General features: G+C 40.0%; 1 protein-coding gene across 1 annotated transcript in view; it reads left to right on the top strand.

Annotated features, from left to right (window-relative positions):
- Kcnn2 (potassium calcium-activated channel subfamily N member 2) overlaps window positions 1-16,578 on the top strand; it is a 143,449-nt gene that overhangs the window by 96,432 nt on the left and 30,439 nt on the right. Inside the window, exon 5 of the mRNA XM_004651572.3 lies at window positions 14,784-14,925. Within this exon, the coding sequence (XP_004651629.3) occupies window positions 14,784-14,925 (142 nt within the window). The remainder of the gene's footprint in view (window positions 1-14,783; window positions 14,926-16,578) is intronic.

Here is a 16,578-nt window from a genome sequence, read left to right as displayed (position 1 = left end):
TCTGAAAGAGTGTTTTTGGAACTTTATGGTGGTGCAGAGGCTCGGTGGGTCTTTAACTGTAGTTATGATGATTTGAGGAGCTTCACCTAGTCTCTCTTTCATAAACCTAGCCAGGACAGTTGGCATTGCAGTCTTTATTTTAGCTGTCCATGCCGAGTCAAACTGGATGCCATTTATAGGCACTCTAAGATTAATATGTAGAATTGAAGTGGGAAAAATGACCTGAGGAAATCTGTGATGCTTCCTCTCACATTTGCTGGAGTGTGTCTCTGAGAACTCGCTTTGCACCGTGGGTTCGGTGGCTCCATATTCTGATCGTGCTCCTTAACTGTCTCTGAGGAATAGAGCAACTGATGGATGTTCTGCTCCCCTGGGAGCATAAACTGATGCTGCGAAGTGCTGGGGCTGAAATGTCTTATCATTATATGGTCAACATTGGTATTTCATTTGCTGTGTTGGGAATATTAAAACTTAAGGATCATTTCATGGTGACTACTGCTTACCATAACTGTTGCCCCTTATGACTGGTTAGATTGGAGTCAGTCTGGCTTAAGCTTTTCTGTTCACTGAGCATCCTACACAGAAATCCTATCAAACATTTCTCAGAGATTCAGGTTCATGTTAGACCCTTCCCCTGCAATGTACTTCTCCCTTTCCTTGCAGATGTGAAGACAGAAGCCAAGTGTTAGTAGAGGAGGTAACTGAGGAGAGAAGAATGGAAAGACACAGAAACTTTGTTTTGTTTTCAATACATTAAAAACCTGTTTATTTATTTATTTATTTATACCTTCTTTTATTTATTCTGGTGGGGGTGTGTATATGTGCACATGGGAGAGTGCCACGGTGCACGTGTGAAGGTCAGAGAACAATTTCCAGGCATGGGTCCTGCCTTCCACCTCATTTAAAGTTGAGTCTCTCATTCACATTGTTTTTCCCCACTGCATTTGCTAGGCTAGCTGGTCTGTGTGTTTCTGGGAAATGCTCTTGTCTCTGCTTCCCTCATTGCCTGCCACTTTGGCTTTCATATGGGGTCTGGGATCCAAACTCAAGTGTTCAATCTTGTGTGGAAAAGGCTTTATCCAAGGAGCCATCTCCTCGGCCCTCGTGTGGTTTTCCTATTGACCATCTCTCCTCCCAGTCTCCTTTTCCATGTGTCTGATCTGCCCTTGTCCCCTGTTGCTTTTGCTCCTGACACACCTCTTCTCTTTCCCTAGCCCTCTGTTGGCTTCTCTGGGTGTTAGTACTTCTAGTCACTGTGCTTTGGGACAGTGACAGCAAAACACACAGGAGTGTAGAAAGGAACAAAACCCAAAGATACTTACGTCTCGCCTTACCTGAGTGTAAGAAAGTGTGCTCCCAGCAGCAATGCCTGTCCTCATGTCTGCTTTCACAGAACCAGGAAGGCCTTGTCAGGATAGAGTACACTCTCTGCAGACTGCACGTTATCCGATTGCTCATGGACATGCCCACTAGGCAAATGTTTGATTCCCACCTTAGAGGAAAGTGAGGTTCAGGGGCTGAATGATTATTCTGGGTCACACAGAGCCAAGAGTTGGGGCAGTACCTCTCAGTTTACTGAGTTCTCTTCTTACTCAATGTCACGCCTTTTCTGTATTCAAATACTGGTTCACTTTCAGCATCACCGATTCTGAAACATCCAGAGGGATTTTCATTTATTATAGGTGGGTAATTCGAATCTGTTCATCCCAGGTGAGTGAGATGTGGAGCTATATGGCAACCCCACATCTACCTTAGACAAGCTCTAGAATGGACCAGCATCCAGACGGATAATTTGCCCCACCTCCAAACATACACACTTAAGAGCCTCTCAAACCATGACACCCCAGGACTGCTAGGTATGGGAGTAGCCTAGCTTTTTTTTTTTTTTTTTTAATTTCTGCTGTGGTTGTGGTTTCCCTTGTGGAAAAAAAAAAATCACTTGCTTACAGAGTGTCTGTCCAAGAGAAGGAAGATGGATTTCAGTGAAGGGCCACCCCAGCATCCCCTCACAGTCCTGGCACTGGTCAGGCAAACTGCACAGTGAAGGTGAGGATAATCTGGGGAGGCACTGCCACCTAGTGACTGCACTTTACCTCCAAGAAGTGCAGCACGTCACTGGCTGGCTGGCTTCAAACACCAGTGTCTTGACTTCCCGCCAGTCCATAGGCGCTCTCTCTGCCAGAGTGGAGCCTGTCCACGGGGCAGTTGAAGGCTGGACTTTGAGGAAGATAATCTGTCCCAGCCGAGTATGGCTCCATCTTTACTGTGGCCACCTTCCCTTCCCTTAGAGGAGTTCGCAGAACAGCAGGGTGTCTGACATAAGGCAAAAGCTGAATGAATGGCGGTCGCCCCAGAAAATTGAAACAAGCATTCTTTGGAGATTAGGGAAGAAACAAGAGGGAAGAGAAATTTGCTAAAAAATTGTTAGTCAGTCCTAGTTCAACTTTGTTCTGAATTTTCTATTCCCTTGAGTGCTTACTGAGTACCAGGGCCCTGAGGATATCATTCCTCTCAGGCACGTGTAACACACCCCAGGGTCCCCCCCCCCCCCGTGATAGTTTAGATTTTGTTCCTTTTTTGTTGTTTTGTTTTTGCTGGATCTGTCCATCAAGATATGCATGTGATATAACTATGCTGCAAACTGTTTTGCATATCCCATCTGGCCTTAGAAGAACATGTTGGGTATCTTCCACACACAAAAACTTCTTTGTAAGTTTTTTTTTTTTGTTTTGTTTTACCTTGAAACTAAATCCATTTTAAATATGAACATGAAATAATGTGGCTCAGTTGACATTTACTTTTTATTTTATTATTTATTTATTTGAGAGAGAGAGAGAGAAAGAGAGGCAGGCAGATAGAGAATGGGTATGCCAGGACCTTCAGCTGCTACAGATGGAACACCAGACATATGCACTACCTTGTAAATCTGGCTTACATGGGTACTGGGGAATTGAACTTGAGTCCTTTGGCTGCAGGTAAGCACCTTAACTGTTAAGTCCTCTCTCCAGCCTGACAATTACTTTCTTTTTTGAAGTAAGCCCCACAGACTTTCACCATCATTATTATTAATTATTATTGTTATTACGTGAGAGATCAAGAGTGAGAGAGAGAAAGAGAGAAAATTGTCATGCCAGGGCCTCTAGCCACTCCAATCAACTCCAGATGTGTGCACCACCTTGTGCGCATGTGCAACCTTGTGCTTGCGTCACCTTGTGCATCTGGCTTATGTGGGACCTGGAGAAGAGTCAAACATGGGTCCTTAGGCTTTATAGGCAAGCACCTTAACCATTAAGCCATCTCTCCAGCCCCCAACATTTACTTTTTAAATAGTGTTCCTGACTTATAAGGAGAAAATTGGCATTTGCTTTATTTAGTATTAGATCTGAAGTTTTCCAAAAACCAAATCGCATCATCTATGACAGCTGCCCCTGGACCTTGTGACTTGCCGGAACAACATGGTCACAAGTCGAGTTGCATCTGAGTGTCCACACCTGCAGGGGCAAGCTACAGATGGCGTCTCAGATGGTTAGTCTTACTGGAATATCCAGATATTGAAAGCCTTATTAGAAATTGCTTCTGTTTTTCTACTTCACATTACTACGAAAATATCATATTGATTTTTTTTGTTGTTGTTTTGTAAAACCTGTGAAAAGATAAGTTGTACTTTTTAAATTTCCTTAGCTCCACAGGGTTTGAGCACCACTGGTGTCCTTATTACAGAAGCATCTCTTGTGATGGTTATGTACAACTTGGAGTCTTGTGTCTTCATTTTAGGAACAAAGCTTTATCACATGGCTCTCAGCCTCTAAGTTCTCTTCAAGGACTGTGCAAATGTCCCTAATCACCTTCTTCAAAGAGAATCTGAAGGACAGTGTGTCTTTTCTTCATCTTTTCAGATGTTAAGAAGATTTTAATTCGATGCCATCTGTGCCACTGAAAGTTTTTGTAAAGCAAAGATTATCAAATAATCATATAGATATCAGATCTAAGACTGAACTTGCTGACTGAAGAAACATTGCTGAAGTCATTATTCTAATACAAATTAAAATGCAGAAAAGAATAACAAAGTTGGACAACAGACTGTCTTTGCCCTCTTTTCAAGAAAACAGTGTCATAGTGTATTTCTTCAAGCTTGCAAACCTGAATGTATTCTATCCCCCCCCCTCTTTATTTATTTATTTATTTTTATTTTTTGAGGTGGGTCTCACTCTAGCTCAAGCTCATGCTGACTTGGAATTCACTATGCAGTCTCAGTGTGCCCTCAAACTCACAGGGATCCTCCTACCTCTGTCACCGAGTGTGGAGATTAAAGGTGTGCGCCACCACGCCCAACTTCATCTCTCTCTGTCTGTTTAGGGAATTTAAGCTTGATTTTAAGCTCAGCTTATCCTTTTAAAATATATCTACTGATGGTCTCTTTTCAAAGGCAAAGTTTCTATATCCAAAGTATGAATGAAAATCATTTTTTTTTTTTTTTTAGGGTAAGATCTCATTCTGGCCCATGCTGACCTGGAATTAACTATATAATCACAGGATGGCCTCAAACTCATGGCAATCCTCCTACCTCTGCCTCCCAAGTGCTGGGATTAAAGGTGTGTGACACCACGCCCAGCTGCATGAAACTCTTATTAGCTAAGAAATCATACATTTGTAGAACCATTCCAACACACACAATACACACACGAACACACATACACATGGAGAGAAAGATTAGAGGTTAGCATTTTAACATTTTTTCTCTAATTTGGAGAGGAAAATTTCCCAAATATGTAAAGTCAAATAAACAAAATGAAATTAGATAAAAAATTGAGGATATAGTCTGGAGAAATGGCTTAGCAGTTAAGGCATTTGTCCATGAAGCCAAAGGACCCAGGTTCGATTCTCCAGGATCCACATTAGCCAGATGCAGAAGGTGGTGCATGTGTCTGGAGTTTGTTTGAAGTGGCTGGAGGCCCTGGTGCACCCATTCTGTCTCTGTCTGATTCTCTTCTCTCTCTCTCCTTGCAAACAAATAAATAAAATTAAAAATCTGAGGATAAATCAATAAAGACTTGTGGGCTGGAAAGATGGCTTAACAGTTAAGACACTCGTCTGTGAAGCCTAAGGACCCAAGTTCAATTCCCCAGTACCACATAAGCCAGATTCACAATGCAGTGTATGTGTCTGGAGCTTCAGTTTGTGTGCAGTGGCTGGAGTCTCTAACATGCCCATTCTCTCTCTCTCATTCTGTCTTTATCTGTCTCAAATAAACAAATAAATAAAATACTTAAAAAAAGACTTGGATAACTCTTTATTGGATAACACTAGCTCAAGTCCAAATTAAATTTGGGCTTTAGAAGCAACCTTATGCTGTCCCTACCTGCCTTTTGTTTTTGTTAACTTAAAGGAAGTCTCTGTGGAGACCTTCAAGGCCCTAAAAGCCATGTTTGTTTCATGAGTCAGTGATGCACAGAAAAGGAAGAATGTAAGGAAGGCACTGTGTTAAAGGCATGTGGATTAGAGCAGCTCACCCTCTGTGCTCTGAAATAAACTTTCTGTAAACTATTCCCAATCATTACTGATAACTTTACATACAATGATAGCATTCAGAGTTTAGAGAACCCTCAGGTTTTTACTAAAGTATTCAGATTTACTAGATTCTAGATTTTATTTAAATTTAAAACTATGATTTCATGCATCATCGTTATATTATTCACATCATTACTTTCAGTCTACTCCATTGGTATGTTTTTCAATATGACTTTTTAAAAATTTATTTGAGAGATATAGGCATGCTCTGGCCTCTTGCCACTAAAAACAAACTCCAGACACCTGTGCCATTTTGTGTTTCTGGCTTTACATGGGCACTGGGGAATTGAACTGTAGCAAACAGGCTTTGCAAGTAAGCACATTTTACTGCTGAATGTCTACAGCCCCAGGTGTTTACATTTAGTAAAAGCTGGATATTAGCTTCTTACTCCTTTACTGGATTATAAGCTTCTCATATACACTATTTCTTATTCTTCTATACATTCTCAGTACCTCCAAAGTTTTCTTTATATATGTAGATATTCAACATATTATTGTATGTGACTCCTCTTAAAAAAAAAAATACTAAGTGATTCTTTTGAAACTTAATATCACATTTAAATCACTTTGGAAGCTTTCAAAAAGAATAAAATAGCCCTATGCCATATCCTCCCTCTACAAATTTGGACTTAGCTGGTTGAGGCTGTGGATGATATTTTCTTTCTTTCTTTTTTTTTTTTTTTTTTTTTTTTTTTTTTTTGGTTTTTTGAGGTAGAGTTTCACTGTAGCCCAAGCTTACCTGGAATTTACTATGGAGTCTCAGGGTGGCCTTGAACTCACAGTGATCTTCCTACCTCTGCCTCCCAAGTGCTGGGATTAAAGGCATATGCCACCATGTCCGGCGATATTTTCTTCTTTAAAAAATATTTCTTTTTACTTATTTGAGAGAGACAGAGAGAGAGAAAGAGGCAGATATAGAGAGAGAATGGGCACACCAGGGCCTCCAGCCACTGCAAACAAACTCCAGATTGCATGTGCCACCTTGTGCATCTGGGTTATGTGGGTGCTGGGGAATCAAGCCTCGAACCGGGGTCCATAGGCTTCACAGGCAAGCACTCAACCACTAAGCCACCTCTGTAGCCCAGTGATATTTTCTTTATTTTTCCCAGAAATTTTATTTTATTTTCTAGAAGAGAGCAAAATATATTTTCTTAAACTGATACCTTTATTTTTAATTTTATAGTGATCTGGTCCTGGCAACACATGAGTACAGGTAACCCAAAAGCTACTTACACCTAAAGATAACATTTTAATTCAGGTGCTCTTTTCAATTTAAGATTAAATTACATTTTGTAGTTTTTTTATTAGTTATGTACACAGCGTGTATACAGCCATGTTGGTACCATCATTAGTCTCCTCCCTGTCCTCCCCCATCTGAAGAGACCCTCCTCGTTGGGGATTGTGGGTCGTGCACTGTGGGGTTAGCCATCAGTTATGGGGAAGAGGCAATGTCTCTGTGCATATTGTCCCAACATGTGGCTCTGACAATCTTCCCATTCTTAATGGATTCCAGGTGAACTTGGTTGATATCGGGCAGTGGCAAGTGAGAGACACATTTTCTGTCCATTTGCAGCCATCAGCATTCATCTTTCTTTGAACTCACATCTGTCTCCCTTCTTTTGACTTCTTTGTATCCTCCCTTGGTATTGTCTTAGCTTTCACTTTAACTGAAGTCTATGTGCACCTCGTTGCAGTTTGGAAGCCAATTACTTATGTTCTTCTCACCTCTCTGGATCTGCAGCTGGTGGGCATGGAATTTCACTACTGACAATCCAAACTGGACATCATCACTTGAGCTGCAGTGAAAGGACTGCCTGGCATTCTCGTGATTCACCATGGAATCGGAAGGAATCATAGACTCACCTCATCCCATAGACTCACACTCATCCTAGGCAAGCTGGCCACTCAGAGAACCACATAAAGCAGAGTGGGGGGGGGCTGTTCAATTCTTTCTCCGTCTACATCCTGCATCTGTCCCCTCTACAAAACCAGGAGAAACAGTTTGCCCCTTTCACAATCCCCACATACTGGTTAAAACAAATAATGTTCAAACCAACCATTTTCAGTGTTTATTTCTAGTCTACTTTTCCCAACTTTAAAAAATGTTAACAACTTTTCATTAGTCTTAGTATTAAATTTTTACAGTGATATCCCCTGGCTTGGTTATAATGTTCTTATTCAATATGCAGGTTCTCATAAAATCTTTCCTGTAGAGAAGATATCTGAATTCTCGTTTTTCTGTCAAGGAATAAGAGAACATGTTCACCCCTTCCACTTTGTGTGTTTTCTTTTAAGGAAGACAGTTGTTAAGTGCTCTATGTTGACTGTCTGAGAATGCACCATTTTGGGCTCACACCCTTCTTATCTTGTTGTTCTATGTTCTGGGAGATTTCTGCCAGTTTAATTTGAATTTATTACAATTATGATTGCACTATAATTTGAATTTTATTCCTAGTTTTATTAACATGATGTTCCTTTAGATCTCCCATAATATAGCTTACAAATCTTAGGTGCTCCACCAATCTCTCTTTATTGCCTTAATTTTCTTCCTTTTCCTCCCTCTTTCTTTTATCTGTTATTTTCTTCAGGAAGCATAAAAATGGGTGCTAACCATTAGTTACTATTTTATATTTAAGGATGGGAATTGGGGCCCATTGGAATCTCTATATAAGAAAAGAGATTTTTGTCTGATAAAACTCAATGTGGGTAAAAACTAAGACTTTTATTAGGTAATTGTCCACTCCTTGAATATATTTACCCTTTTTCTGAAGCAAGAAAAAAAAAAAATCTACTAGCAAGTTATTATATTAAGATCAGGGACAGGGAAGAAAGGTAAAAATGCTGCTTCATGTATAGACTTGAACTCACACTCCATTTCTCCAGCGGCAAACATTTCTTCTTCCCCTGGGTTTATCCCCTGGGTCCCTGAGTGTCAAGTTTATACCCAGGGGATAAACTTCTACATTTCTGTTACTTGAAGGTACCAGGCCAAACAGACACTCAAGGATTGATCATTCTATTTATTTAAGCCAGATCAGATCCTCTGTCATTACCTATGTCCCATTTCCATCCACTGTGTGACTGATAACTGTACACCTGGAGAGTTTGGGGCCCTTCATGTTAATGCGATTAAAGAAATGCTTGGGCAAATCTGCTCTACAGCTATTTGTGCTTTCTTCATCCCGTCTGTCCTCTCTTCCTTCCCTCTCCACCCCACCCTGAAATTTCTGCCTTCTTTGGAATTGTGTACTTTTAAATGACATGTCCTTTATTTGAGTTACGTATGTAGCAGGCCTATACACTTAAGTCTACTATGCCTTGGTTATCTGTCTTCAAGTGGTACTATATTGTTTTCTGAGAAGCACATCCACCTCTCTAGCTTTGAGTAGTTTAAGATTTTAAAATACTGATTTCTTTGCATGTATGTGTGTGTGAGTGTATGTGTGAATGGAGGGGGGGAATGCTGGGATTTCTTGCTGCTGCAACTGAATGCCTGTTGGGTTTTATATGGGTGTCTGGGGAATTGAACCCAGACTGGCAGGCTTTACAAGCAAGTGCCTTTAACCACTGAGCCCTCTCCCCAGGCCCTGGGTAGTTTTATATGCAGGTTCTGTAGTGCTTGGTGGAGTGTTCCAGGAGCTCTCTTTTCAGATCTCTTGAATCTTTTTTTCTCATTACTAACAAAAATTTAATACAAACCTGAAAATTTTCATTAGAGTGAAATACATCAGACAAGAATCAAGAAAAGCATACCAAGCAGAAAATTTGTAGCAGAGGAAAGGAAACCAGTACATAAAGCAAAATATTCAACCTCGGATTCCAAAAAGCTGGCCAAAACAGCAATTAAGTAGCATTTTATAGCTGCTTCATCAGAAATATTAAAATTAGTAATTAGCACTGATTAACCTGTAAGCGAACTATATGGGTAACTGTGTGGATATAACTATTTTTGCTCACTAGTTTGCAAACCATTGAAAGGAAACAAATGCTGTATAGTTCTGCTCACAGTGAATTATGCTGTCTATAGCTTAGCATTTATAACTTGGGCTCTCTTCTCCCCTTCAGTACACAGAACTAATTCCTCATGAAATCCTCTCTAATCTATCCCAGAAATATATGTGTGTGGCAAATGAAGAATGTGGAACGTCAAAGCCAGGGCCGGGCAGAACCAGAATGTATCAGTGGAAGGAAAATACCAACAAACTAAGACTCAAGCAACAGGAAGGGAAATGAAGCCAAAGTAACATATGCAAGATCAGATGAGATCACATCACAGCTTTTAGCATTCAGAGTGTGGAGGTGTTTAAGTGGCAATATCCCTACAGATAATAAGAACTGTAGGCTGCATTTATATGGTGTGTGATAGCTTCATCTCTGGGATTCTAAAGGGAATTTCATCCCTCTGGGCTGGAAAGCAGAAGGCACTAAGGAGTTACTTTGGGAGAACAGGGATCTATTTATTTATCAGACGGGTCCTATATCCACATTCGCTAGAAGGTTGGATTAGGCAAAGGCTGATAAAAATCTTTTCAAAATATTCTGTCTCATAAACTCACACTTCTCCCCAAACTTCCATTGAATCTTTTTTTTTATATATATAGATCAACCTGCTCTGGTTTTCAGCCCCACAAATTCTTGGCTTTCTTAGAGTTTCCGCTTGTCCTTCAAGACAGGGAGACCTGTTGGCTCTGCCTGCTTTCTGTCTCTGAATTACATGCTGTAGGTTCTTTTTAGGCATTAAAACTGAGACAGTTGCTGGGCTCACTTTTATTCTCTTCCATCTTTTACGAATAATTGTGATTTCTTGTTAGATGTCCACTATCTTATGAACCATTATTACAAATTTTTAATGTTTTATTTTTATTTACTTATTTATTTGAGACAGAGAAAGAGGCAGAGAGAGGAGAGGGGGGTGGAGAGAATGGGTATGCCAGGGTATCCAGCCTCTGCAAACGAATTCCAGGCCCATGTGCTACCTTTTGCATCTGGCTTATGTGGTTCCTAGATAATCAAACCTGGGTCCTTTGGCTTTGCAGACAAATGCCTTAACTGCTAAGCCATTTCTCCAGCCCAGTTATTACAAATTTTGTATTGTATTTTAAAAAAATGTTTTAGGAAAAAGTATACATCTAATCTGCTAGTGTTCCATCTTTGACGAAAGAAAAATAAATTTTCTGTTACATAAAACTGTGTGCTCATCCTCTGGTGCCGCTTTGACTTTCTCTCTGTTGCTACAGGTTTCTCTTTATTTTCTTTCTATGACTTTGATGATGTTTCAAGTGAGATACGAGTTCAAGAGAGAAGTGGAGTCATATTGATCACACGTATTTAAATTGATGAAATACTTTTCATTTTATAATGAAATCTTAAATTTGAGTCAAGGGCAGACATTTAAAATACTTCTATCATTTCAAGAGTTAATAAAAAGTTTAATGGAAGTCATGAATATAGTTTGTCAGCTGTTAACCTCCATGATTGAATTATTTTTATATAGCTATAAAATATAAGTTATATAAAGATCTTGGGCTATAACATGGCAAATATAATTCACATTGAAGAGCAAGAATCATTTGCCTATTCTTTTCAGTGTCTCTATGTGATTTTTAAAAGCCTAGCACATGGCCCAGGTGTTAAGATTGAAATCACATTTCATAGTGTCACACTAACTTAATAAATTAACTTAATAAAGTAATAAATGTGTTTCCTACTTTCTTCTAAGAATTGCATGATAATGGAACATTAAATAAGGTATAGTCTTCAACTTCAGATCATCTATAATTTTGACTCTACAGGCATGGTAGATGAGCAAAGTATACATCGCATGTCTTGTGACCAAATTAGCATCTATTGAATGTACTAGAGGGATGTGCAAGATGCTCTGTAGATACAGAGAAAGGATGAGCCTGGAATACCACAGCGCCCTAAAGCCATGTATAGTTTGGAGAAAGAGAACAATGAAAGAGGCAGCATAACCGCCAGGCACAGAGGTGCTTAGGGGATGCAGGAGTGCTGGGAATCTCTGTAAATTAAGCTGTCATGTTTGTTACTTAAGACACAATGCAAGACTCCCCCGCCCCAGTAGCAATGAATGAAGAAATGGATAATAGAAACTAAGAAAAGAATCTTCCTTTTAAAAGCCTCAAAGCTGATCTCACAGTCTATAAGTCTACAGTATGGAGTGCGGGGAGTATTGTATAGTGGCTCAGGTGTCTTCCTGAAATCATCCCAGAGTGTTTATCTTAAAAGTTCGAAGCTGGGTGTGGTGGCGCACGCCTTTAATCCCAACACTTGGGAGGCAGAGGTAGGAGGATCGCCATGAGTTCAAGGCCACTCTGAGACTCCATAGTGAATTCCAGGTCAGCCTGGGCTAGAGCAAGACCCTACCTTGAAAAACAAAAACAAAGAAACAAATAAATAGCTTGAGATCATGAGGTATTCTTTGTTCCAGTTTTAATGTTTAATTGGTGTATTTTTCATTCAGTTAACATTTATATTAATCAGAATGTGAAATCTAGCAAATGAGGTCTGTCTGCATGGCTTTCTCAGAACAGTTTTCTTGGTGAAGAAGAGTGGAATTGTCTGAGTAAGTCTGTGAAATAAACTTCTATTAAAGAAATGTACCAGGGCTGGAGAGATGGCTTAGCAGTTAAGCGCTTGCCTGTGAAGCCTAAGGACCCCGGTTCGAGGCTCGGTTCCCCAGGTCCCACGTTAGCCAGATGCACAAGGGGGCGCACGCGTCTGGAGTTCGTTTGCAGAGGCTGGAAGCCCTGGCACGCCCATCCTCTCTCTCTCTCCCTCTATCTGTCTTTCTCTCTGTGTCTGTCACTCTCAAATAAATAAATTAAAAAATTAAAAAAAAATCTTTAAGAAGAAATGTACCAATTTCTTTAGTAAATTTCACCCATTAACCATTCCTGTTGGCATGAATCTGGCATTGATTCAAAACTGAGGGAAGTTCTAAGTGATAGCGTCATCATGTTGATAAGTCTAACGTAATATTTGTTCCAGAATTGCCAAGAAGGAAACCAGGTGACTATCCTAATAGTGTCTAATTCATTCTTGATTTCATCTTGACTGTTCAAGACTAAGTCAGTCTGCATACAACATAAACTTTAGTATTTCCATCCTAAGCTTTTTTTCAGACAGGTTTACCATTTCATAAATAAAAAAGAATAATTTATCATTGAATTCTAAACCCTAAGGCACCAATTTCTAGAAACATATTTGTTTTTTAGTTAAGCCCTTAACTAAATGCAAGCTTACAGTCTCAGACCCAGTGTAACATGCACAGCACATGACAAACATTCACTGAATAATAGAGTGGCATAATGCTGCCTTGGTGAGGAGTCATAGGAAAATGGGAGACATTTATTTATACATTTATTTATTTGTACATTTTGGATGTGTACTTATCACAGATTAGCAAACTGAATAGTTTCCAGTGAATACTTCAAAATGCCAACGTTAGTAATTCACTTTTCCAAAATGTGAAATCCAAGTAAAAAATGTTTAAAAAAACAAAAAAACAACAAATGAGATGGCCATGTTGAGGTTGAAATTTCCTTGGAGGCAACAGTCAAGAAACAGTCACCTGAAGTCCCTGGCCTGAGGTATTAACTCTTGGTCTCTTCTTTGCCCGTGGGTGCTCTAGTTTGATAGTGGCAGTGTGGAAGAAATTCAAAATGAAGATTTCTTTCAGCATACTCCCAAGTGCCTAGAAAGTAAAAGTATCTAGGACATCTGTTTGCTGATATAGGGAGGGGAAAGAGTGGTTTCAGCCAAAGGTGGTCCATGTAATAATATACACGTTAAATGGAAAAAAATTCAAATCAAGTGCTAAGCACTGACTGCCCTTAAAAAATATGTACACTAGATTCCTGAACTCTTGCTTATATATGAGCTGGGTATAAGTCATGTTTTCTCAAGGAGAAATTTCATTTCACAAATAAAATTTGAGTGGAAATGAACTCTTTTTCATCCCCCCTCCCCTCTCCTGTATCCAAGTCAGTGACAGTAAAAGGGTGATATAGTCCATGTATAAGGCTGTGTGGTGAGGGAGTCTTATCAGAACACATCATTATCATGGATAGGTACTGATTCAAAGCTGACCTCTCAGGTTCATGCTGTGAAACAGTAGTCCATAGGCGTGATCTTGCTGACCACAGTACCAGTTACATGTCATTATATTATCGGATGTATTGTGCCACACAGATACGCAGTACACATGCACTAGCCTGTTTCCATGGCATGCTAGGAATACTTCTAGGACTCTTTGGTTAGGGACAGCCTCTTCATCCAGACATTGTATGAATGAGGACTTTACAGCTACAATAAAGTGGATGTTTCTGGTGTTGTCAAGGTTTCTGCCCCTTTCCTTTCTTTAGAAAATAAAGTGGTCACCCTCACTTCTCGTCATGCTGGGCTTCTAATCCTTCCAACAGATGGCATCTTTTTCTAGTACAGGTAGCATCAAAAAATGATTCTTAGTTTCTTTTATTTTTGTTTTGTTTTGTCTTTAGAAGAAGGCAGAACAAAGAATGAGGGCAGTAAAGGCCCCTCATATGGCATGTCTGAGAGATGGGAAGTAAATGTGGTGCTTAGAGGAAGACGGGGAAAGAGCAAGAGCCTCCACTAGTTTGGAATATGACTGCGGTCAAGACCAAAGATGAGGGGAGGGTATGCCCTCCACAGCAGAGACCAATGTGTGAAGGGTGGCAACTTACATGGCCAGTCTGTCGTATGTGCTTCTGGTAGACTGTGTGGCTGCAGGATTCCACTTGAGTTTGTTTTAATGAGGAGTTGGGCAATACTGGGACAGCAAAGGTAGCAAACACTGTTCAAGTAAAAGGAACAGCATGATTTCTCTTGTCACATAGGCATGGTATGAAATTCATTGTCTCAAAGGCCTGGTCCATTATCAAGGAGTGCTGGAGAACCGTCAAGAGACAGGAGTCTACAGAGATCAATATGCGCATCTCATCTCACACCAGTGAGAAAGTCAGTTTTCATATAGTATAAGTACTCTCACAGGTTATTTTTAAAGTTGAGGTACTCTCTGATATTTTCCGATATTGCTTAGGTAGACTCTTAGCTTTATTGAAAATGTCTAAATTGAATCATTTACAGGGAATTCATCAAACGAATGAATGAAATTTCACTCAGCTGCCATACTATAGATTAATCATAAAGTACTGGCTTTGTTTGCTATTTTTCAGGTATCATGATCAGCAGGATGTAACTAGCAACTTCCTCGGAGCAATGTGGTTGATATCCATAACTTTTCTCTCCATTGGTTATGGTGACATGGTACCTAACACATACTGTGGGAAAGGAGTCTGTTTGCTTACTGGAATCATGGTAAGTGTCCTTCCCCTTCACATGTCTTTTATTTACGCTCAAGAAGGCACTGAAGCAAGTCCATGTGTATAAATAATTATAAGCTATTCTTTTTTCCAACAGTAGGACAGCAGTAAAAATAAATCACTTTTGTGTGGTAAAGGAGACGCTATCAGAATATCAGCAGGTTTATTATTTTTATTTTTTGCAATAGAGTTTTGCTGTGTCGACCTGACTGGCCTCAAACTTGTGATCATTCTGTTTTTACTGGTATTACTGGTGTGGGCTACCATGTCCGGCTAGTAGATTTCATCTTAATTCTCCCCAAGGTTTCAATGAAGACAGAGCAGCTGGGTTGTTCTTCATTGATTTTTAACCACCATTGTCTTAGAGCTTTGGCCTCAGAGACAGGAAGTGCCTTAAGTCTGGGTTCTGCAACTTGCTGTAAAAATTTGAGTCATTTTATATGACCTTTATTTTTCTAGTTTGGAAAATATGGACCATAGCAACCATCTTAAAATGTGTGAAGATCAGTATTACAGTATATAAGTATATTTTATTCTTTTACCAAATATTTGTTGAGTGAAAGGCATTTATCTAGAGACCTGTACTGGGAATATTAGACACAGACTGTCTCTGCCTTGCTTTCATAAAACTTTCAGGGAAGTTCTGTGTTTTGAGGGGGAGGGGTTGTGGGTTTTTTTGTTTGTTTGTTCGTTTGATTTTTGGAGGCAGAGTCTCACTCTAGGCCAGGCTGACCTTGCATTCATTCTATAGCCTAGGATGGCCTTGAATTCCATCACACATAGCTAAACTCTATGTTTAAAAAGTAATAGACAGCTTCCGGTCAAGATGGCGACCGCCTAGCTGCACTACAAACAACGAGGGAAAAAAAGATAGATGCAGATCCTAAGAAGAGAGCTGCCCCAACATACCTCAGAAGGGGCCCAACTGAAACTAAGGACAACTGGCGAAATAAGCAAGGGTGATGTTTTCCTGTGAACTGGATACCAGCACAAAGGGGAAGGAGATCAATGCAGAGAAAAATCAACTCCTACCAAATCAGAGAGCCAGAGCCTCAGAGGCCCCCAACACCTCAGCACTGAAGCAGACCAAAAATGAACCCAACATGGCTCAGGGAAATCTTGCGGAAGAGGGGGCGGAAAGAATGTCAGAGTTACATGTTGGGTCATGATTTTCAGAGACATTTATCATACTAATAACTGGGGGCTAACTCCACAATGCACGACCCATTTTCAATAATAAGGAGGGTCTAATGGGAGGGGACAGATCACAGATGAGCCTAAATAATGGTACCAAACTGCCTGTATTTACTGAAAAGAAAACTAATAAATTAAATTAAAAAAAAAAAAATGAACAAAAAGGGCTGGAGAGATGGCTTAGCGGTTAAGCGCTTGCCTGTGAAGCCTAAGGGCCCCAGTTCGAGGCTCGGTTCCCCAGGTCCCACGTTAGCCAGATGCACAAGGGGGCGCACGCGTCTGGAGTTCGTTTGCAGAGGCTGGAAGCCCTGGCGCGCCCATTCTCTCTCTCTCCCTCTATCTGTCTTTCTCTCTGTGTGTCTGTCTCTCTCAAATAAATAAATAAATAAAATTTTTTTAAAAAATGAAAAAAAAAAAAAGTAATAGACAGGGCTGGAAAACAGTTAAGGTGCTT

The sequence above is a fragment of the Jaculus jaculus genome, chromosome 14, assembly GCF_020740685.1.
Source record: "Jaculus jaculus isolate mJacJac1 chromosome 14, mJacJac1.mat.Y.cur, whole genome shotgun sequence".
Taxonomy (NCBI): Eukaryota; Metazoa; Chordata; class Mammalia; order Rodentia; family Dipodidae; genus Jaculus; species Jaculus jaculus.
This window is presented reverse-complemented; position numbering and strand designations above follow the sequence as displayed.